The sequence below is a fragment of the Opisthorchis viverrini genome (genome assembly GCF_000715545.1).
Source record: "Opisthorchis viverrini unplaced genomic scaffold opera_v5_133, whole genome shotgun sequence".
NCBI lineage: Eukaryota > Metazoa > Platyhelminthes > Trematoda > Opisthorchiida > Opisthorchiidae > Opisthorchis > Opisthorchis viverrini.
The window spans coordinates 433,484-456,415 of record NW_008751791.1 but is presented as its reverse complement, the minus strand read 5'-3'; the positions used below and the strand labels follow the sequence as shown (position 1 = coordinate 456,415).

At 42.2% G+C, this 22,932-nt stretch overlaps 3 protein-coding genes across 3 annotated transcripts in view; 1 reads left to right on the top strand and 2 right to left on the bottom strand.

Moving 5' to 3' along the window:
• Window positions 1-972: 972 nt before the first annotated feature.
• T265_14044 (hypothetical protein) lies at window positions 973-6,422 on the bottom strand (the record flags this gene model as incomplete). Its single annotated transcript, XM_009171792.1, has 3 exons — window positions 973-1,142; window positions 2,298-2,429; window positions 6,173-6,422. Coding segments are annotated over 3 exons (552 nt in total), but the record flags the coding sequence as incomplete, so codon positions are not given.
• The window catches only part of T265_06491 (hypothetical protein), a gene marked incomplete at both ends in the record, with an annotated part of 36,974 nt that continues 16,994 nt past the window's right edge, over window positions 2,953-22,932 (top strand). The window contains one exon of the mRNA XM_009171765.1: window positions 2,953-3,038. Coding sequence (XP_009170029.1) covers window positions 2,953-3,038 — 86 coding nt within the window. The remainder of the gene's footprint in view (window positions 3,039-22,932) is intronic.
• T265_06490 (hypothetical protein) overlaps window positions 15,724-22,932 on the bottom strand; it is a gene marked incomplete at both ends in the record, with an annotated part of 17,349 nt that continues 10,140 nt past the window's right edge. Inside the window, 3 exons of the mRNA XM_009171764.1 lie at window positions 15,724-17,151; window positions 17,329-17,453; window positions 21,244-21,631. Coding sequence (XP_009170028.1) covers window positions 15,925-17,151; window positions 17,329-17,453; window positions 21,244-21,631 — 1,740 coding nt within the window. The remainder of the gene's footprint in view (window positions 17,152-17,328; window positions 17,454-21,243; window positions 21,632-22,932) is intronic.

Below are 22,932 nucleotides of genomic sequence, written 5' to 3'. Positions count from 1 at the left end.
GCGTCAGCAAATCTTGTTTTGTCCAGCTTGAAGTGAAAAAAGTAGAGAAATCTATGCGTTTAATTCGTGAACCCGATTATTACCCAAGTGATCCTCTCACACCCACCAAACCCATGGCGAATCGTACTTTTTAGAGTGTCAGCTTAAAATATTGATTAATTTCAGGTACCCCGAAAATTCCCCCTCTTCTGCTTCACATGTACCAGGATTTATGATTGTGTTAATTTGCCGAAGATGCAAGGTTGACAAGCTCAGGCATTATAAACCAGCCACTTGTCATGCAAATGAGCTACATTACTTCCCCAGGTTAGTATTGAAATTGTTTGATGAGTTCTTTAGGAGTTCTGAGAGCTCAGAACAGGTGTTTAGAGTAGCCGTCTTTGTTATATAAGTGTAACTTGGCTTCCTATTAGAGAAAGACTCCAAATTTGCGGTCGTTTGGAGCCTAAACTTCCCATTTTGCAGTCGTATAGTTAGTCTATTAAATCGGTTTTGCATTGTCATGTACAGTTTCATAATATCTACGAACCCCCCCCCCCACAATGTCTATTGAAGAGCCTGTATCAACGGGCAGACCATCTCTGATCTGATGTTCAGCTATCGTGAGAAGGCACCTTAAAATGTGTTCCAAAACTTCGGCGTCCAGTTTTTTTACACCAAATGAAAAGCTAATGACACTGGAGTCTACCCTACGGTGACCAACCATGTGACAAGTTATTAAATCCAACACGTAATCCGTGAGTAAGCATGAGATCATCTACTGACGTGAAATGAACTTTTCTGGTTTGGAATGGGCTTCTATTTTTCCTTACAGTTTTGCTCTGTTTTGACAGACTTACCGGCTCAGGCCAAAAACTAGGCTTCTCTTTTACCATCAAGTGACCCTTAGCGGGGGTTTTAATTACTATGTCACCCGGATTTACCCAACCCATGTTTAATTCTGCGGATTCTACAAACATAAGAGTAACTTACATCAATATCGTTGTAGACACAACAGTCTTTCGTATTCCACGAATTTCCACAAGTGCTCCACGGCACATACCATTGGAACGACATCCCAAAATAGTAGATTGTCCAGGTCATTATCACACTATAGTAAATAGAAATAACAGAGCACGAGGCCATCATGCAGAACCCGATACCTGAAATCAGAAACAATATGAATTATTCGTGTAACAAGGACTGTAATACAACTTGTGAACTGGAAATACGGTGATGATGAAGTTTCAAATGTGTACACACTTTTGCATGGGAGTGTTTACTGGTTCATCATCATAATCTGAGTAGATTAATCACTTGAGTAATCTGCTGTATCATTAAGACGAACGCAGCTAGCCTTTTGAGAGAAGCAGTCCAACTTATGCTCTAAACTATATGGTTTTCTAACGGCCAATGAAGATTTTACATAGGTTGCTAAACCTTACATGGATAGACCTCCAATTCAATCAATTTATATCGAGAGATACTTGGTGCCTTTTGCATTGCTGCAGAGAAACCCTGTTCTCAGGTTCGTGAAATGGAATACGAATCACCTATGGTTTCTTCTCGCTTCCAGCAGCTTCAGTCACTAAGCAAGCTATTTCTCCCTGCATCTTTCGGGATACCGCATCCAAAGATTTCATATTTATGGATGGTTGTAATCAAATTCTTGGCATTTTTCATCACAGCCGTGAATTTTGAAGGAAAACAACCCCTTGGGTGTGAATACAGGTAGTGGTTTTCCCTTGGAATTGGTCTCAGTTTGCTCAGTAACCTAGTCTGCAGTTGCTAGATCAGCAAAGTCTTTATGAGGCTTGTCCAAATGCAAACTGAAATAAAACTTGCCGTATAAAAATTATGGAATGCTTTTGGATGATAATAACGCTCGGGATGAGAGTTAGTTGTATGTAACGGTAGTCACAAGTTTTTACGGTACAGAGAAGCGATAAACTATAATCCACAAGTACTCCCATTGGATAAGAGGTGTAGTGTACCAGATATCAGGCGGTATATTGACTTTAATTCAAAAAAAATAATGCTGGCGGCCTTTCACCATTTTCTTAAAACTTGCAGGGTACTTACCTACACAAAATAAAAAGTAGTCCAAGAAAACTGGACTTTCGGATAATGCAAAGCAAACTAGATACAAATTTACAGAGGTAATTTTGTGGGTATTTAAAATCACGCTACCATATACCAAACATGTAAATGCTGTTTGTATCCCACATAACGTCATTTATTTCAACATTTTTCGTTGAATAATCAAAAAGCCAGGAGATCTCCTGTCTTGTCATGTCATGTACGACAGCTGCACTCACCTTGAAAAATGGGAACCATAGTAAACACCCGGGTGGCACTAAGGCCAGAAGTTTGTCCAATCACCGATTCCAAAAAGAACAACGGCATTCCAATAAGAAGGAGACATACAAAGTAGGCGATCAGAAAGGCACCTTTGAAGTAAAAAAACGACAAAAGGATTAGAAGTGACGTCCGGTGATTGTACTGCAAAATAATCAACTACAAAGTGCTTCCCCAGCACACTCATGTTTTCAAGTTGGCTACTGACAAAAGATGTTTGCAAAAACTAGCCCAATTTGCACTGGGAATAAAACGTCCAACTTGAAAAATGGCCACTCACAGCATTCTGGGAGCAAACGCAAAAAAGCAAACTTTAGATTAAACAAACTACCTCCGGTTCTTCCAAAGGGCATTTCACTAACAGCACTCGATTCACGTTTCCAACTTGCCCAATCGCTTATCCACAGCCACCTTTCTCATTCGTATGCTATTGTCGTGTACATCCTTAACCGTATCAATCACGGTAGACGTACGGATATCGTGCACAACCGCATACATTGTAACTCCAAGTCTCAAATCGTCGTGACCCAAAAGCTTTGTTTGCTCACTTTGATTCCACGAGTGGCTTAGTAAACTCCTTTTTCCAGTTGGGTAGTTATTTTCAGATCTTCTATGATGGATAGCTCCATCAAAGACCGATTTTGTCCGCACCGCCCAATCGGGGGCATGCGTATTTACGGCACCGAAAGGATCCATAACAGGTAAGTTTTTGAAAAGTCAGTATTGTGGAACAGAGAACATGTTAATCCACAACCAGCCGCGTAATTTAAGCTATGATCAGCGTGAGCATTCAATTATTCCTGATAGAATTTTGAAGAATGGAATTCCACGCTGATTGTTGCATGAGGCTTGTGATCTATCTAGCCTCATAAATCCTTGAGAATGATTTGTAGCTCTCATTTCCGTCCTTGAAGTATGCTCTTGGATACAGCCGAATGACGGATATTCTGACGGTTTTCTTGGTCAGAATACACTGAGGTGCTTATAATGACACTGTCAGCTTGCCGAAAGCGATTTGAGCTTTTGTTTAAGATAATCTCAACTTCTGGATTTCGGCCAAACCCAAAGATTACTTCACCAATAGTTCCTACGTAGCTTGGTGCAAAAAGCTGGCTCCCCGTTCGATAGAAGTTAGTTATCAGACCGCATTTTCTGTGCGCATAGTTTTTGTACCTTAAAATCCCTGTTTTTTATGAATTTACTAAAAACAAACACCTATAATAACTTCTGCGCTTCACTAAAATTACTAGTCATGACAAGGTTAAGTGCACTGATACGCGGATCTACTCAGAAAAAGTCTAAAGTGCACCGAAAATTCTGGCATTTGCTCGTACAACCTATCAGACAGCAGCGACCTACTAACAAATGGGCAAAAACAAAAAAACAACAAATCCCCAGGTGCCCCATCTTTCCGTGCTCGGAAGACGGTAATCATGGTTAGAATAAGTGTGGAATCTGAATATTGCGTTTCATGTTTGTACCTTGCATCTTGGTTTCTAAACCCCAACTAATCTCTCACTGAGCCAATCTGAACTTCTTGGTTGATGCACGTACACCGAAATTCGCCAAAGTGAATCGTAAAGTTTCCATCCACCGTGAACTGACCGCGAATGTGCTCCGTCTCAATAGCACAAGCACCGCTAGGCACTGAATGCAGAGATGTGACCATGGGTTGATACCAACAATTACAGTCCAAACGACCTGATGTCAGCAACCCCGATGAGCGCAAAGCTGGGCTTGTAAGCATTTGTAAGTTTTGCTTTCTGCGTGCAGTTTATTTTGGCAATGGAGTATTCAGTCCAAAGAAGGGTATCTTCGTCGTTTGTGACCTTTGATCTATATGGGTGCTGAAAACCTTATAGAAGCCGTAAAAGTAATCAAGAGAGGGGTCAGACTTGTTTACAGTGGTCCAAAAGGGTGCTGATCGTATTTAAAGAGGGCCAGTTAGGACAAAGTACCCTCATCTGCAACTTAAGCTGGTTTTAACGGCAGAGTCAACTGACTCCTAGCTGCATCCATCTCCTATGATACTGCTCAGTTAAGTGTGCCGTATGAAGACCAGTTTATGTTCTATTGGCATAATATTCTAGATACCAGTGTATATTTTCCCGACATAACATACTGGTAATAAGGTCAGTGAAAACTTTTGAAGGCTGCCAAAGATTCACTGGGAAGCACTGAGATGGGTGGCTCAAAGCTCTGATCCCTACTGGTAACCCATGAGCAAACCAATAAGCAGGGCTGCAATAATACGAAAGTCTGTGAAGCATGAACTGAGCTTGTAGTTGCCATAAAGCGCGAAACGAAAAGCATACAAGCACTTAGTACAGACCTGAAAACATTTGTGAACCGATGTTGAGAACCTCTTGTGGCAATTTTTCTACTGTCTCTTTACTCAAGTATAACATAAAGTGATCCCATAATTTTGTTAAGCTCCTTTCAATGTTTTCACACCTTTTGGTTATTTTGACTTAATATGGCCGATCAGCTGTTGACTAAAACTTTTTCCACTAGGATTTCGATTGAAACACGCATACTCTTGGGTAAATATGGTGCACATAAAAAATGAAACGTGTCAAGCTGTGGAAGGGAACTCAGTCAGTACAAATTTCCATTATATGCTGTCTTAGCAGCCGCATCCTAGAATGCCAAAGTAACTTATCCACTCGATATTTATGAATCGTAACATTGATTGAGTTGTATAATATCCATAGTCATCAGATGATAGCTGAAGAACAGGCTTATTTGTAGTGCTACCAGTTATTATGTGTATGCATCCAAATAATCATACTGCTAACCTATGTCGGTTGTAAAATGAGTTGTCTATTGGATGCCTTCGACGTTTGATCCCAGAAACTGAACAACCAGCTCAACCGCTCGTCTGCTGCACCTTATATCAATGAAGACACAGGAACTAACAAGTAGAACATCCGACTCGTGTTGACATGAAGAGGTTTGTTAAGTTTCAGTAGAGATTTCGCCATGTCTATGAAGCCATTCATTGCTGAAAAGCTGAGAAGCACTGCATAGCTCCATCATCCTTGTTGGGCATTGTCAGCACTGTGCATCTCTCCTAAAGATGAAACTGGTCTTGGGCTCTCAATGAGTTTTCGGCAACCTTATAAACAACTTGTTCCTTTTAAACTAAAACCTTCCCGTCAAAAGTTTACTCAGTAGTTGGAATAGGCATTCTCACTCCCAGCGTAAGCCACAAAATGGTGCCTAACATCACAAGAGACAGGTTAGTGGCAAGTGCCCTTAACTGTTGAGTTTTTTAATTACACTTCACTTTGTTGAGTCTTTCGAAAACCCGTAGTCGGATATAGACATGATACACCACTCATAAGGTTGCTGAAAATACTTCGACAGCTCACAACCGGTTCCGCCCTTCTTGTAGCTGATCAGGTAGACGCGATTCCCCGAGTTTCCGTCAACCCTAGGTTTTACTTGAACACAAATTGCACGAAATCCACGGAATATATACTCATTTGCAAACAACTTTGCCCTTGCGATAGACTCACCTTGAACCCAGCTGAATCTCTCGTTTAAAATGTATTACGTCTGAACATTTATCGCGATATCTCGAATTTCGTACCAACTAAAACATGAGGCGGTCTGGTGCAGCATATTCACTTGCTTAGAAACATCATAAACGAGAGAATAAGCTGGGTTCCAGGTGAGTCTGTCACAAAGCTAAATCTGTTTGCAAATGTTAAGTCGGGTATATTTTAAAATTTAGTAGGGCATTTGAAGCTAAGGTCCTTGACGTGCGCAGTCAACTATTAACATTGGACAGCCTACTCCGTATACTCATTGTACAACGTGTGTGGCTTACCTCCACTGCTGGACAACAGCACATATGGAAAACGCCATATAGTTCCAAGGTTGGCGGAAAATCCCAAGCTGAACTGTACAAACTCTAGATAACTTCTCCAGAGACTTTGAGGATCCTTGCTGCCAGACCGATCGTGCAATTCGAAATGTCCGCTATCTCCAGAGGTACTATTTGGGGTATCAACACCCTCAACACGGTATGTTTCTTCTTTGCCTGCCTCGCTTAGTGGACTTAATGGGGTTTCTGACATTGATAACGTCCACACATCATCTATTGATTGTCAGGACAGTTGTGGTACATATTACTGATAAGTCGCACAGTTTATTTACACTGAAGCCTCGTTGATTGGTGTGCCGTCAAACTCCCGATGCCGTTATTCCAGTGCTCATAAGTCCGCAGGCCATAGTTATTGGCAGATTACGGATTGACTAGAAAGAGCAACATTAAAACGATGAAGATGGAATTTACAATGGATATGACTGGATCAGCCAGTAGTCAAACAGTGCACACTGAACATTCAAACCATTAGTACACTATTGTAGGATCAAGATGGTGAAGTGTCCCACATGACGATTAGAACTATCGGACTATACACAGTTCGCATTCAGTAGGAATAGTAAGAACACACAGAATAGAGTAACAGATGCTGCATTGACAGCTAGTTCTATGGGTAAATAGGTTGGTAAACATTTTGAATAGAGTAGGACGTAAATTCGTCAAAGGCTCAATCGGTAGGAGTGGAAGAAGGGACATTAAGGCAGCAGGGTTTTCTGGAAGTAATAATAAGTATGAAGTGATACCCCAAATTACAAAGATGGGCGATCAGGCAGTGTAAATAGGTCGTATGCAGAGGTAACTGAGCAGAAGACTATCAGAACTTAGGGAGCTAAAGGGACCTGTCTGAAAAACGGGTATTTGGTGAGTTTTACACACGTGTAGCCGCAGTCTTTAGCTGACTGCGTAATGAAGTATGGCATGCCATGTGTCAAAACAAAATGCGCGCTTGAGCCCGTTTAAAACAAAATACAAATGAGCACCATCAGGTAAGATGCAATACAAAGGTAATACAAAAATAGAGTTTCCGAAGTAATTAATTTAGGGCAACGGATAACTCGCCCGTCTTCTAAGTTTGGTCAAAGAGCGACCTGCTTTTACGTCAAAGCAGATACTCGAAAATGGGTAAGGTTGACAGAAATCGCAAGCAAACACAGATAGGTGAATAAATAATAATACCACTAACAAGAGAGTTAGTATACCTCAGGCGGTAACAAAAACGCAGGGAACTGGCGACAGAGAAGCAAAACAGCATTATAATGGACAGCCGTAATTCACGCTAAGCATGAGCAGTCAAAAAATAGGACAAAGAACAACTTATTGCCTTCGATTCGCATGTGGGGTCAACAACTAGGGTGCATAGCAGGAAAAATTAGAACTGATAGCCCGCAGACTTAGTAAGACTGAAAGGCTTGGTCAGCATTTCCAAAAAGATACTAAAATTGTCTTTGAAAGCCTCCTAGAAGAGATCGCTCAAAAGGGTAACTTTTCCCGTTGTCTGTTGATCAGATGGCAGTTGGTCTGTTCGCCGAGCTCAGTGAGTGGCAAACCGATTAACCACCACCTGATCTACAGCCAATAAGCTCATCATCATCATCAGCTGCAAACTCCGCGTACTTACCCTCTAGTGGTTATAGCTGCCGCTGTTCTGTTCACCGATGATTTGGGGAGGTAGGGTAGATATCTGCGCATTGAAAGAGGTAGCTGATATAACTGACGCGTAGGTACAAGGTTTTCAGTGGACTTTTAGGTGAGGAGACTGAGAGAAGTGCTATGTATTGAAGACAATAGCTTGGATGCACGTGCAGCATTGAGGGCGATACTGGGCCATGTCTGATAATGTCTCTAACCACTGATATGTTTGATCTCGGGGTCCACACCCGAGAAGACGGCAACGACCAGTGCAGTTGAGTTTGCTGGTAGTGGCTTTCACACTTCGCTGCCAAGTCATTATTTGACCTCTTGCTCGTTTCCACACTTTACGTGATTGTGTGAAAAGATCTCCTCTAAGTATTCGGTCGAGTGGCATACGGAGCACCCTGTCAAGCCAGCCGAACCTGTTAAAAGTGACCAGTTCACCTAACCTGGGCGAGATTTTCTTCTAAAATCCATTCGACGCGATTCAGCATTACTGATCCGGTGTTCACACCAGACTCCGGCAATGTCCCAAAGATACCGGTGGTCAGACGCTGAGGTTCCTTCGACATTCTTGCCGCGCAGCGGCCAGATTTATGACCCGTATAATAATATGGAGCTCAACACAATATTGTTAAATCGATCCTTGACGGATAAACTGGTTATGCCTACGCAACAGTTGATTTAGGTCCACGAAACCTGCTCTTGTCTTTCTAATCCGGATAAAAATATCATTATTCGGGAGACAACTGGGACTGATGCGACTGCCCAGGTAGACAAATTTGTCTACTACCTCAGTCGGCTCGGGTTAGAGTCCATCCAGTTTTGCCCCACCACTTTACATTTTGCAAATGTGAAGCGCATACCAAACCGTGAAGCAAAATTATTTACATTATTTAATACTGTTTGCATAACGATGGCATCAGATCCAGAATGAGCTATGTGGACTACGTACTCCATATCTTGGAACGAATGCCTCAGGAGCACTTCGACCCACAAAAAAACGTAGGCCGCTGGCGAGTCTTCTATAGTGGTATAAACGAAGAGTTTGAAGAGGAATGGTGAGAGTAAACAGCCTTGACTGACACCAGTTGCTGTCGAGAACTCAGAGGACAGCTTCCCGCAGAACACACGGCCACGAGAGTTGCCGTACAGAACCTTTAAGAGGGTCAAGAATTTATGAGGGACAACTGCGCTCAAGGGATACCTGACGGTTCACAGAATCAAAGGCAGCTTTGAAGTCGAGGAAGACCACATTTTTGCCTGCAGAAAACAGTGTCACTGTTTTAAAATCTGTCGGAGGGTGAAAACGTGGTCGATACACCCTCTTCCAGGATGGAACCCAGCATGGATTTCATGAATCAGTTTCTTCCTGTGTTCAAGCACAGGGAGCACTTTTGATACAACAGCTACCAAAATGATGCCACGATGGTTTTGACACAGTCTTCGCATGCCCTTTTTGAGGAGTGATGTTGAGCAAGCTCAGGTCGATAACGCTGAGCTATGGTAGTTCTTCAAAGATGGTGGATTGGTACGCCTCTTGCTGCTTTGCGACGGCCTGAAGAGAAACAAACCGTAAAACGTACACCCACCATGGTGTGATCGGTATAAAGTTGTGTTTCAGAAGGAACGGCAATACTGAGATGTGGCTTTCCACCGGTGGCTGATGGCCATCGAGTCAACGGTTGATTTGCAATTGGTGTCTGTCAGGTTGCGTGATGCGAACGTTTAAGCTGAAAGTTCGTCCTGGCTAGAAGCGGTTCATGATCAGCGCACAACTTGAGAAGTCGCTCTCCGTTGTCTTTGCAGTGAGCATCAAATCCGAATCAAATACACCCAGATGTGATTCCAAGGAGCTCACATGAAAGCCCATATGGGAGCTCACTTTTATGGGAGCATAGGGTTTCAGTGAGCACTGCCTTTTGTCAGTTTTACCCAGGATATGGACATTAAAAGCTTATAGGGAGAAAGGACGTCTTTGATTCAGGTGTTATTTTGTTTATTGTTAATACACAGTGGGGTGCACAAGACATTTCGGCAAGATAACTGACAATCAAATGACCCGTATTCTAGGCTGGGTAGGGTCATTGGTAGACGCAGAACTCTGCGGGCAGATGGTACCTCCCGGTTGCGCAGACCAAGGAAGGGTGCCTAATTAAAGTACCCCACTCAAAAATCTGACCCCCAAGGCAGTGTGTGTAGAGTTTTGTTCGGGGAACTTGCCTCTAGCCTCTGAATCAAAAGTCCAAACCGCAAGGCACCAGGAAGTGGGGTTTTCTGTGAAAACACTTCCCGGAGCCAGTGACACACTTGGTCCCCCTGACTCACTGACCCACTTGGCTGCAGTGGGCTGGACTCGTCCGCGGAAGCAGGGAGTAAGCATCACTACCTCACTTCTAACACAGCTGCGCATCGGACAGCAGCATCGGACTCTTTGGTCCTAAAAGTATTTCGACCATTTTGAATTATGTGCCGGTGATAGTGGTCAACTATTGGTCGATCAAAGTGGGCAGTTTTAGGGCCATCCTTCCTTGGGGGAAGGCAGCATAGCTCCTACAAGATATGGCTGCCAACCGATGTCAGAGGCGTTCTTGTTGTCAGTTTCTATCCAGATTGCCTGAGTGAATGTCTGGAGGTGTAGGCACCTCGGAATGATTGTGTTAAGCTAGCACTAAGTCCCTTACCCGTCCAACTTTATTCTTTCCTTTACAGTAAGGCTTTCAAATAAGTCATGGTTGTACGGCAGTGAAGCATCGGTGTTGAACACTGATGTCATCCTGTCGATGATGATGATGATGATGATAATGATGATGATGATGATGATGATGATACATAGCTCCTAACATGAATATGGACATGATGGTCGCCTGACAGAAGCACCTTACTACCTTCATACTCCGATCGCAGAGGACAGTACGAATCTCCCCCCTGACCGATACGTAGCACGTAGTATGGGGTCTCGTTTCTCTTGGTTTGACTGCTCCCCTCTGACCTTCGTGGGATGGTCGCACCTTGCAGAACGAAGCTCCAGACCATTGCTGCACTCAAGCCCGAGCAGCACGTCAAACTTGCAGCCAGGTCACAATGTCACACATGAATTCACCAATGTAACCCATAATTTCAAGTGGACAACTTTATCCAAGTTCTGGTAATTCCGCATCTAGTTAGCTTGGTCTTCCCCCTCCAAAAGCACTGTCACATAACCGCCATGCTGCTATACTGTCTGAACTACCAGCATGAGTAAATAAACACACGCTACTGACCAGCTACATTAGTACGAATAAGGATGACTGGCGGTGCAGACATACAGATGCAACGGAGTTTAACTGAAGAAATTCAATGCCGAATACGAATTTGACCCGATTGCTAGTTCCAACGATTAGTACCCGTGTAACGGTGATTCTACTGATGGGGGAGGCATGTGAGTAGTATTTTTTTCTTGTAAATTCGCTTTGCGTCTCTTGAAAAGGGAAATCTGCTGCGGAATTTGTGAAGTCGCTCTGAAGCATTTGCTTGGATTCGGGCAACAGTCAGTCAATATTCAGGGAAGTTCAGGAGGCCGCGTTCAAGTGAAGATGGATATTCAGTTTTTGTGAATAAGATGCAAATGAGAGTTTTGCTTCCCTGTTCAATAGTCTGTAACTGATCAGTTGGCATTTTCTCATAAGTGACTCCGCAGCGAAGGCCTTCCTTTCACCCGTATGCCAACCTGTCATTTAGTATTGTGTGTACAGTCTCATGGTGCACCACACACTTAAAAAGTAGTAAATCTAGCAAAGATACGTAGGAACAATTTGACTTGCTCACTAGATTTATGCCTAGATATTTTATCTTTATACAGTGCTTACATTGACAGCCGTTGTCGTGAACTTCCATCGTTTGGAGAACCACTATCCTCTACTACCACTACTGCTCATAAACTATGTGTCAATTGCGAGCTGTTCCTGTTAATTTTGTGAAAGTGGTGCACACGTGTGTCAAAGGACTGCAAAGCTTACAGTTTCTATAATCACAAGATCTCCAAAGAAGCTCCACCGGCAAAAGAAAACGAGTGTCTTCCCTATCAGTCGGCTCATGCTATAGTGGCTTAAATAGAGCTCAATACGGGTTCAATACATCTTAAACTTTTGCCTTGGGAAAGAGGTTTCCGTAAACTTTTTAATCAACATTTATACGATACTGACTTGGTAGATTGTAGTGCGGTGGGCGCTACTAATGCACCCGTCTTGCGTATGTGGAATCAACCATAGAACTGCTGATGTGTTGGAGTGCAAAACCAAAGTTTGTCCTAAAGCTTTTCCTTCATTGGCCTCGATTCACTCAACGAAGCCCACAAGGCATTTATCAGGATAGGTGCGGTCGTGTAAGCGTCAACTGTTATGCAATCACTCACGCATCAGTATTTAATTTATCGGAACGTCATCAGGAGAGCGTAGCCTATATTCTCCCAGACTTTTCTCATTTTCAAGACTAGTTTTTTTTGTATTCGAATGGATCACTGTATTTTGGTGTCACTTAAGACAGCCCATGTTAGCTTGTGCCGGTTTTTTACCAAGAGGAAAGGATGTGTCAACCAAGACACGGTCTAGCGGAGCTGCTCATTTTTGTGGGAGAGCAGGATCAGTTATCTCTCAGACTTCACCCGCACTAAACCAATTTGGATGAGATTCAGTCCTGCTTGTGATAGTTTGTTTAGTAGTTTATCTGGTTCATCTCATCATGGAAGTGTGAAAAAGGTATGTCAGACGTTTTAATTACAAAGTAGACTTTCCACACAGGAGTTGATCCTGAGTTGCAGTAATGAAGTTCGAATCTTCAGCCGTAAAATTGCCTGACAATGCCAGAAATCTCGCAGTATTTTCATTAAGGAAAATGCTGCATCGAATATTATGGGATTTTATGGAAAGGCTACATCATTTAACATCAAGCTCATTCCTTTGGTGCTTTACTTTTGGAGATTTACTGATGCAAACTGCCTCCGCCTAAGCAAAACATTAACCTCAACAAACATCCAGAGGGTGGTGGGTTCATATCTCTTCAGGAAATTTTGAGATAAATGCCGCTAATAAATTTCAATGGGTTAAGCCCTAACATGATACTTTTGAGTTTTCATCTCGCACAGCAGAAGTTACTGCAAAATTGGGGCATAATTTTGATCAATTTAGCACAGCTTTCCATAGAAGTGTCCTCGAGACCTAGTCACACTTTAAAAGTGTTTGTAATGCAGTTAAGCCACAGTGGCTTGGAAGACCGCCGTCACTGATTATGTTAAAGAGGAGTGCATCATCGCGGCGTGTGATCTTGTTCCTCATATCCTAGTGCCACTCGAGCAAGTTACTGCGCCAGATCATACGCATGTTTGCCAAGAAGTTTAACACGAAAATAAGATTAACCTACGGTGAAACATTCCAAACGTTTATCTCCGTGATTGGTACTTGTGTTGAAGCATCAATAGTGTGGTCCCCCGATTCGAAGCAACGAAATCGACATAGTTAGCTAACAAGTGGTTAGATTGAGAAATGAAACGCGGACCGAATCTTCGAAAGAAGGTAAGGGAACGCACAAAAGTTCACATACTGAGTTTTGTGGAAAACCCGAATCACTTCAACGTTCGAGATGAGGAAAAAAGTGAAGTAAGTACGTAAGTACGTAATTATGCATGTACGTATGTACATTCATGATGTGACCTTGGAGTAGCTGCAGACCGACTCCATTGAGAACAAGTATCCAAAAACCGGCCATATAATTGATAAAACTTGCGCTTTAAAACACCAACCGTTGTAATTTAGAGCCACATTGCTCCTGTTTTGTTATTTTGCTATCGCAATAAAACCGACCCTTTTCATTGCTGTAGCTGGGTCAGCCAGAACATGGAGTGAAATTATTCTCAGTCTGTCGAGGCCTGAAACCAGGGAGGTAAGCATGTTTACCACTAGTGATGGGACTATTGTCGCGCGTTCTCCAACGCTAAAGAAGACACCTCAAGGACTCTTCACACAAGCATCTTTTTTCCTTTCTGTTGACACATGATCTAGCGCCGTACTGCTTGATGAATTAATTACGCCCGTATACAAGCAAAATAGTATGTATGTAACTACTCCACTGCCACATCCCACGGGCTGCTCCACATGGTGGTGGTGGTGGTGCAGTAGTCGTAACCGATAAACTGTATTTCTCGGAGGAAACTCGATGTTTTGGTTTCATGCAGTAAGATTTACTTGAAGCTAAGAAGTGCCAAAACTAGATTAGCCTATCAATTAAAACAAACTCCATTGGTCAGAACATCATTTCGGTGACCATCACCAAGTAGCATGATTACTGTAAATGTATTCCTTGTGTTGTACCTGAATTTGTAGACTTCGGCTAGCCAGACGGTTTGATACAACCGGCGCTAACCGGATGAATTAGTGGTATGATATGGCCTTACCTTCTTGCCTGAGAACTCAAAATCCATGTCCCATGGTAAGAACGAACGTGAATACTTCCTGGTTCTACACTAATCAAACGAGCATGCTTCACTTATGCATGTTCAGTGCATCAGAATTAGCACTTTCAGTTTAGCTGAATTAACCCATTCTATTACGACGTCACCATCCACTTTGCTAATGGAAGTTGATTGTGTTCGCTTGCTTCCAAAAACATCCCACTGATGAGGTTTTATCTTGTTCCGTTGCATTGAAAGATGGTCATCAAATGGTTATCAATGCATGCGGACATAAAGCACAAAATCCAGGGTAGTTGCAGGACAATCGCGTGAATCAACAACCGAAATAAATCCATCCCTAAGCACTCAAGAGCAAAAGTAAGTAAGTATTGTGTATTCGGAAAATTCTGCACTTGAAACCACCATTCCGATAGTAAAACACCACAAGCCAATTAAGGGAGTTCACAATACAGCCAGCATTGAGGAGCGGCCGGCTTGTAACGGACTTCATTACAAGAAACTAATGACAAGACACGAATCTCGATCACACTAACCTCAGGAGAATAACCAAAAGTTTGACGAGCGGTGGGCTGCTTTGAATAGCTTCTTCATTTAGTGGGTTAAGTTGGTTTTCTCCCTTAGCAGATATTGTGACTAACAGCTCCTTGGTTGAGAGCCTCCGCTCGGTCGATTAGATGAAGACATTCTCAGCTTACCTACCAGGTGAGACCATGGGCCCATTCAAGTAGTCCAGCTCCATAATTAATTCAAAATAACTTATTAGAGGCTAAGTTAAAACAGTTCGCCCCAAATACATTTTCGGCACGCATTTCGTTTTTCATCTGATGATTCCATACTTTTTTGAAGGACAGGAAAGGTGATTTCTGCTCGTAGTTTGCAGACTTATTTATCACCAGCCAGTGTAGGACATTCAGGCAGTGCGCTAATCAGTCCTGGAAATTGTGGATAAAGATTGATTTGTTTGTTTGCCCCAAAAGTTAAATTAAATTTGTTTGAGCTTATGTTATACGACTTGGCTGGAAAAGTATTCCTGGCACTAGTTCAAATTAAATCATGGTGTGAATACTTATCTGAGAAAGATTGCCCCTTTGCCACTAGCAGACCGTCGCACTGAATAAGGCCGAGAACTTTGAACGGAGAAAAAGCGTCAATCATAAAATTATGGATCGATTGAGAAGCCATCGTTTCAGAGCTGTTTGCTAAGCCCAACCGGTGGAAATGTGTTTTTCCGTGTATATAACAGTTTTCGGATGCTGATTTAAGGGTGCCGGTTAATTTTGAATAAGGCGGGTAGCAGTATTCTTCCGTTATACTCATTAAACGAAGCCAACTGAGCTTTATGAAGAGTCCTTCGCATTCAAGTGCCTCCCGAAGCCGTTAAAAATAAGCTAAAAACGAACTCAACTGTCTCAATTGGGTTAAAAACAAATATGACAGGCTTCGTGCAAATAAGCGATTGCACAGAAACGTAAAATCCCAGCTGTCCACAAAGACCAATTTCGTATAGAGCAAAGCATAGAAATATGTAGAGATAAAAGATGTATCTGAAGATGCTGTGTCAAGTCATTCCCACATTCGACTTGGTATTCTATTCGAACTAAGTGATACACAGTACCTTTTACTTCACAACAGTCCAACGTTCCCTTTTAAGTCGATTTGTTTGGGACAAATCCTTCAAGAACTCCAAACTGCAGTCCGCATTTTCCCCTTTCTCCCTAATCCTTCGAGCAGGTTCAAAGATACTACTATCATCCATTGCAGAATCAGACGGAGACAAACTGGATACATTGTCCTCCGTTTTCGAAGTTCTCCAACCAGCACGCTTATGCCTCTTCAGTACGGGTTTGCTGAGGGTAGATGCAAAGTTCCGGTTCTTATCTCCGGATAAATTGATCTCCCTGTAGTCGTTTTCAATCGAAGCAAGAGTTTCTCTGGCTTCTTGAAGTTCCGCTTCTTCTAATCCTTCATTTAGAAACCAGTGAACGAAACAACGTCTACTGAACATCATATCGAATTTCGCACCCACCGTACTCCAAACACTCCGGATAGCAGTCGTGTTGGCCAGCATAGTCACGGAACAGTCTGTAGGAGCCATGTGTGAGTCGTAAGCCATGAAAATTGGCGGTTGTGCTACTAAATTGACCTTCACACCTGTGGGGCACCAGTCAACGAATTCATAATGTGGAGTTGCCTTGACACGAGTAAGCGCACTGTTAACCAGTCGAGGACCTACAAGACCTCGAAATGAAAGCACGCAGGCCATAAACTTTCCTCTATTCAGATCACATTTGACAGTTTGACCGGCTGAACTAAACACATTCTGAACCAGCTGATCAATCGTAGGCTGATGGGTTGAATGTGAGTAGTGTAGAAATGGTGCGTGCCTCAAGATTGGGAAGTGTATCCGAGGAAACGGTACCAGGTTTGTTTCCAATTCCGGAAGGCCAGCAGTAAGACAACCAGGATAACGAATAGGCGATAGTAAGGAACTTGTCAGAAGAGCGATTACTTGGTTAAGTGTGTGGAATGTTGGTTGGCGGTGCATCAGATTTCGACGGCACACCTCACCAATGGCTTCATTGTCCATCATCGTTGAGAGCTTGACCGCATCCACAGCTTGATCCAAGTGTAAAACTGTATTGTATGGCTCCACTATGGTGTTTGCGTGTTGTGGTGACGGATAAATTGGCAATTGTACGATGCTATTTTTCTCATAGTCAGAAGAAAGGCATTGGAAAATATATGCCGTCAGACCTCCACCAGTGCCACCAGAACAACTATGGGTCGCGACAAATCCCTGAAGTAGATCTGTTTGTTCTACAGCTTTGCGTACTCTCTCCATGATCTGAAATTGAAGTGAATATGGCGAGAGAGAAACAAAATCCCACTCGAAATCGACAGTGTAAACAACCTGATAGGAAACATTGAAATACATCGCATTACTCAAGAACCATTCCGTGTAAAGCAGTAGGGTGGATTAAGCGCAACAGAACGATATCTCACCTTGGATCTTGTCACTCACCTTGTCAATCATTTTCTTTCCAATCGTGATGTTTCCTCTTGCAAAATTATTAGAGCAGTCCTCATTGTGCGTGATTAGATCATGTGGATGGTACAAACACCGGTACATCCCGTTGCGCACTTCGTCTGGAATAGAAACCGACATTTACTTGTGGCCAAAAATTGCACCCTCGGGTGAACATAAAAACCACATGTAAAAAACTATTCGCGCAGAGATAAGGGTGATCCAGGAGATCGATGTCCACCAACGTTCATTTTACTGTGTGATCTAAACAGAATTATCATCCCAAGGTTCAGTAGTTTAAGTACTCCATATCAGCAAATGTTCCACTGCTCATCTGGTTTACGTCAGCTTTGGCTGTATTATTTCGGTACACGACCCTTTTATCACATTAAATGTACCAAACTGGTGAACTAGCTCCAGATTACGCATACCCGCTTGCAAAGTATAGGCACATATTCTCTCAATAATCGCTAGTATAATCATCCAGAACGAGGTTACAAATGATGCAAACTTGTGTTTGAATGCAGTTGCTATGGTCGTTGGCTTGTTCGCTGAGCTGGGCAATTTGGTTGCATGCAACAAGCCAACGACCATCTACGCTACCTGAGCTACCGACATTCTCCTCTATAGAAAACAGTTGCTATGCTCTGGTATCCAGCAAAACTGGTGGCTTCCGAGATGTCTCCTTTAGAATAGGATTCAAAGTGAACATATTCCCAAGAGGACTATATGAATGAACAAGTACAGCTGCAGATTCAATCGTCCCCAAAAAGAGATTATTTACTCAGGACAATATTGTATGGACTGGCATACGACTATGTCACATTCGGTTGCTGGAAGCTGGATTCGAACAATCGTGAATCAACGAATAAAACCAGTGGATACTGTGATTTCGATCTGCAGTGGTGTAATTCAACTCTATTGTGATCTAGAACAGAAAAATTTCATCCTATCGTAGCAGCTGCCTTATTTCAGAGGGACAGCTACCTATATCTTGAAAATGTTTTGTAGGAGTAATTACATGTAGGCTGATGGGATAAATATAGGCATACATTTAGTTTGGCCTTGATTAAGTCGCTTTATAGAGAAGTCGGAGTGGTTTCTCATATGATACCGCAATAAAGCTCACCTAGTTGCTCCATGAATACTCTTAATGGCTGTAGAAACACTACATGATGACTAAATTTGAGCCTTTATATTCGAGAAAGGCAGATTTAGGGGAATGGTAGATGGATATCATCCTATCATAAGGTGGATACGCGTCTGACTAATGATATGTTATATGGAAAACAAATCACCAGGAAACCTGAAACATTGCTTACTTATATGTTTACCGAGATTTAGTGGACAGTTGAGACATATCAAATGAAGTGACCATCTAAATTTCATAAACCGGAAAGCTCTGCTTTAAAACCCTACCGGGTAGTGGACCTATTTTCCGAGAATAAATTTGCAAGAAGCCCATCTAAAGTAATTATTTAAATGCACGTCCCATCACTGATTCAAAAGCCATTACATTCAACTGCGTCCACTCTTCTTTGTCAGTTTTCCTTTTTGGAGGATTATACAGTCACACGTGATTTTGTAGCTGCCCATGAGTTTCCCATCCCACTTCCAAGAGATAACTTCAGCAAACTTATTCTTTTGTCCACGCAGAATTTGCAGTCTGTTTTAAAACACCTCGAGAGAGTAGATAAGAACATTACTTTAGACTCAACATTAACTGAAATTTTTCCGGGGATCGCCATAAGACAAAACTAGACACTATTGAAGCGGACGGAATCTACAAGCGCTCCATTGGCAGCAGCTTACTTGTCTCTGAGACTGGACAGTTTACACGAAATTGGACACCCATGGATTAAGCACGTCCTCGCTTTCAATTTTTATGTAAGAAACAGTGAAACAGCAGCCTACCGACTTGATGTCCTGTTCAGTAAGTGTTCAGATAATATACAATTACGGGTAATTCGACGCATTGAATCTGGAATATATCCGCAATCTTCCAGCTCCACAACAGGCAACTAGAAGAACATGCTTTTCGTAACGTTATTTTACATAGATAAGGCGGTGCGTGCTGTCAACTGTCTGAATGGGAAAACTAGTTTCACACGAGCCTATGATGGCTGTCATCCTAACGAGTTGATCAAGTTCCAAGATAGTGAAAGGTAACTAAGACAGACTTTTCTCCGAGAAGGGGTCATAACGTAGAAGAACACTGTCAGCCAGTCGTTTCAGAGTAGTCAGTCGAAAATTCATAGTCAGCTTTTAACCGAATTTGTAAGCACACTCACTGACTTGCGGTGCACTCATGTGGTCCTTTCACAGAAATTAGTGTGTTTGTGACTACCTACGGATTCATCGATGAGTTACTTAATTCGGGCTCAGTAATATAACATAAAATCCTTGTTATTTCTCTTGCGCCTGGCCTCAAACAGACCATTGAAATTAATCACACGTGGGGGCGTTGCTAAATACATTGCTGCGCGAGCTTAGTAATGTTTTGATGACCCGTCTATCCACGTACAATCATTATAGTTGCTTATATATGTTTAAAACGCATTTTGTTATGAAACACTGTGTCCTATTGTTTATATTTTCCGAATAAAAGCATCTTTAAACCGTCATTTTTTACTGTCATTTGACTCACATGGCGTTAATTGCTAGGTAAATCCTCTGTAAAGAAGGAAATGTCACTCCTTTAGAGACTTCATGACACCTAGATTGTCAATCGCGAGCATATCTGCGACTATCATAAGCGAGAGATTCAGTTGATTCCCTCGTGAAAACCAAACTGATTTGCAAACGAGTGTATTTCTCGAAGATCTGCGACTACTTCGAACAGAAACCAAACAATAACACAACGCAGCTATCCCTCGTTCTGCCGCATTACCCTCCAAAGAGGCTTTTTAGCGTTTAAAACGAACAAACGGGAAAGAAGTCCACAAAGACGTCCCCAGAGTTACCTCCTAGTTCGAATAAGTTGCCATTTCAAATATCCACAAAGTAGTTTCTGATTTCCTTTGGTTCTTTTTTCCATCCATAGGCAGTCATTGGAGATTTCCAGAAAACGTATGGCAGAAAAACTTAAGAATACAGCTTGGATGCTTTGTATCGCATACACATAAAGGTCCTTGCATATTCCAAGATTCCAGCATTTTCTATGTTAGTGCAGGATGAACATCTTTGTTCCAAGCAAAGAGTGGCCAATGAATACCTGAAAGACTACAATCTCAGTGCTCTACTTGAGCATTCCTTTAGAATTGGTTACTACATCACAATTGTAATTGGTCGTCGAAATATTAAGCGTTCCGAAATCACTGCAAGAAGAGGCGAATAATGCATTCTGGACCAACAGTAACGAATGGGCTTTGACAAAGGACCCAACAGACGTAAAACTTAGACGATCTAGCCTTCAACCGCCAGGTTGGAGGTCGTCAGTTTGAAACTCCCTAGAATTTCGTGAGCTCTGCTGATGATTCGCAATAAAGATTAAACCGCTACATAGTCATTTCAGGCATTTCAGTATCTCAACTGAAACCGAAACAGTCTGACTACGGCCTAAACAGCTTATTTTTGTGCCAATAGCGACAAAAAAATGGTCTTAAAACTCATATTTCGGGACGTCGGAAATAGTTAGACAAATAGTGAAAATACTTGTTGGAATTGCTGGGTTATTCTGCAGTGGTCTTACGAAATTGTTTGAAGAATCAAACTAGAAGGCACAGTCACTTGCGCAAGCCTTGCAATGTGAATACCAAGAGATTATTAATAAATTTCCGAAAACTATGGAGACAATTAGCCTTTAAGGCACGAACGATTGGCAAGGTGTGAACAAAAACCAAAGTCCAACAATACTTTAGTGTTGGTCCTGCTGATTGTTCATGCTGGTCATTGAATACATGTGAAACTCACCAATGACAGATGGTTCTGAGTCCACAAGTATGGCTCTCGGAACAAACTGGCCACTTGGGGTCGTTGCGAACAACGTCTCATAAGCACCGTTGTCGAAGTCTCGTGCCTGCGAAGCAGCCTGTGTGTTCGTTCGTCCTTCATTGGGAAGGATTTTGTTTAGTTCATCTTTAATTTCCGGAGCTTCCAAGTTAGTCACATTCAAATCTTCGAGATCCAAACGTGGCAATCCCTGAGCTTTTGCGGCATTAATTTTAGCTTGGAGTTGATCGAACGCGCTAGCTATTTGTCGTCCGTCTGGCTGAATCTGATGTTCTAAGCAGTATAGCTCCCAAAGCGCATTCGCAGTTTGGACTCCGGCTTGGCCGACATGAAGATGAATTAACTGGCGCTAAAATAATACCAATCAATGCTAATGATCACTCAAGTATCAGTTTTTAGCAGTAGTTTAAAGTAAATACAAGCTGTATTGGGGCCAGTCAATAAGCTCTTCACTCAGACTCATGAGCAACTACGAGAAGAAACTAAACTGTCTTCACGGTGTGTCCGCAATTAGTGTATCTTTTCTATTTATTCCACATCACTCCCCGGACGGTGCAACACCATTGGGTTACACTGTATTGCATTCAAACTTCATTTTAAACATGACCAGCGACAACGGTGACTCATTTAATGAATCCAGTTCACACTAGCACGTCTTTGGTTCTGTTTGCTTTTGCCATGGAGTAGTGTGCCAAAATGGCTACCGTTGAAGGTATATTATTCACAAAAGCTTAGCGCAGTTTCGGTGGTTTGTTCCACTAATCGTACGTTTTCCTTTCTATTTCTACCCTACCCGTGTAAGGGATCTCTTTTGGCCATCTCGTGCCATTTTCTAATAACTTTATTGAGACGGCAACTTCATGTGGCAACAGCCAAACATGTTTTGCTAGCTGAAATCTGTCATCCTGAAATAAAAATGACCTGTCTGATCCGTTTGAGCATCAATTCTCGTATGCCGTCCTATCGCAGTTTTTATTTTCGATGCATGCTGATTGAAATATTTGCTCATGATGAGTCACTATATAAACAAGAGAAAACTGCAGTCCTTTGTTCACAAAAGCATCTGAGCCAGACGATTCATTTCCCATAGTCATTGTCTACCTTCTCATTTATAGTATTGAGTTATAGGTTCACTAACTCGTTAGTTACAATGTGTGTACTGTGGTTGGTAAGAGCGTTCGAAACGGTACCATGAACCACAAACGCTCTCCTCCGTCTAGCACCAACCCGGATTATTAGCCAGAAAACCCATCCAGCCTATTTGTTTACAAGGTATGTGGTGCTCATTTGGATATATCTGTAAGTGCAAGCCACTTCTTCGTTCACCACTAGTAAACAGGATAGAAGCACTATAGCAAAATCGATTCAGGTCGACTAAGAGCTTGCTAGTATGTGGATTATAGCTTATATGTGTTTATTAATCAAAAAGGGGACATTAAAATTCTAACCACTACGCATCGTGCATGTCGAATGCATATCAACTACAACTGTCGTAACAAATAAACACCCATGATAAATTCAGTGGACAGCTTGCATGATGTTCTGAATTTAATGCCAGTAGAAAATTACTCTCAACACAATGGCTGAAAACCAATGTAGAATGAAATTACTGCAGTTTATATATATATATATATATATATATATATATAT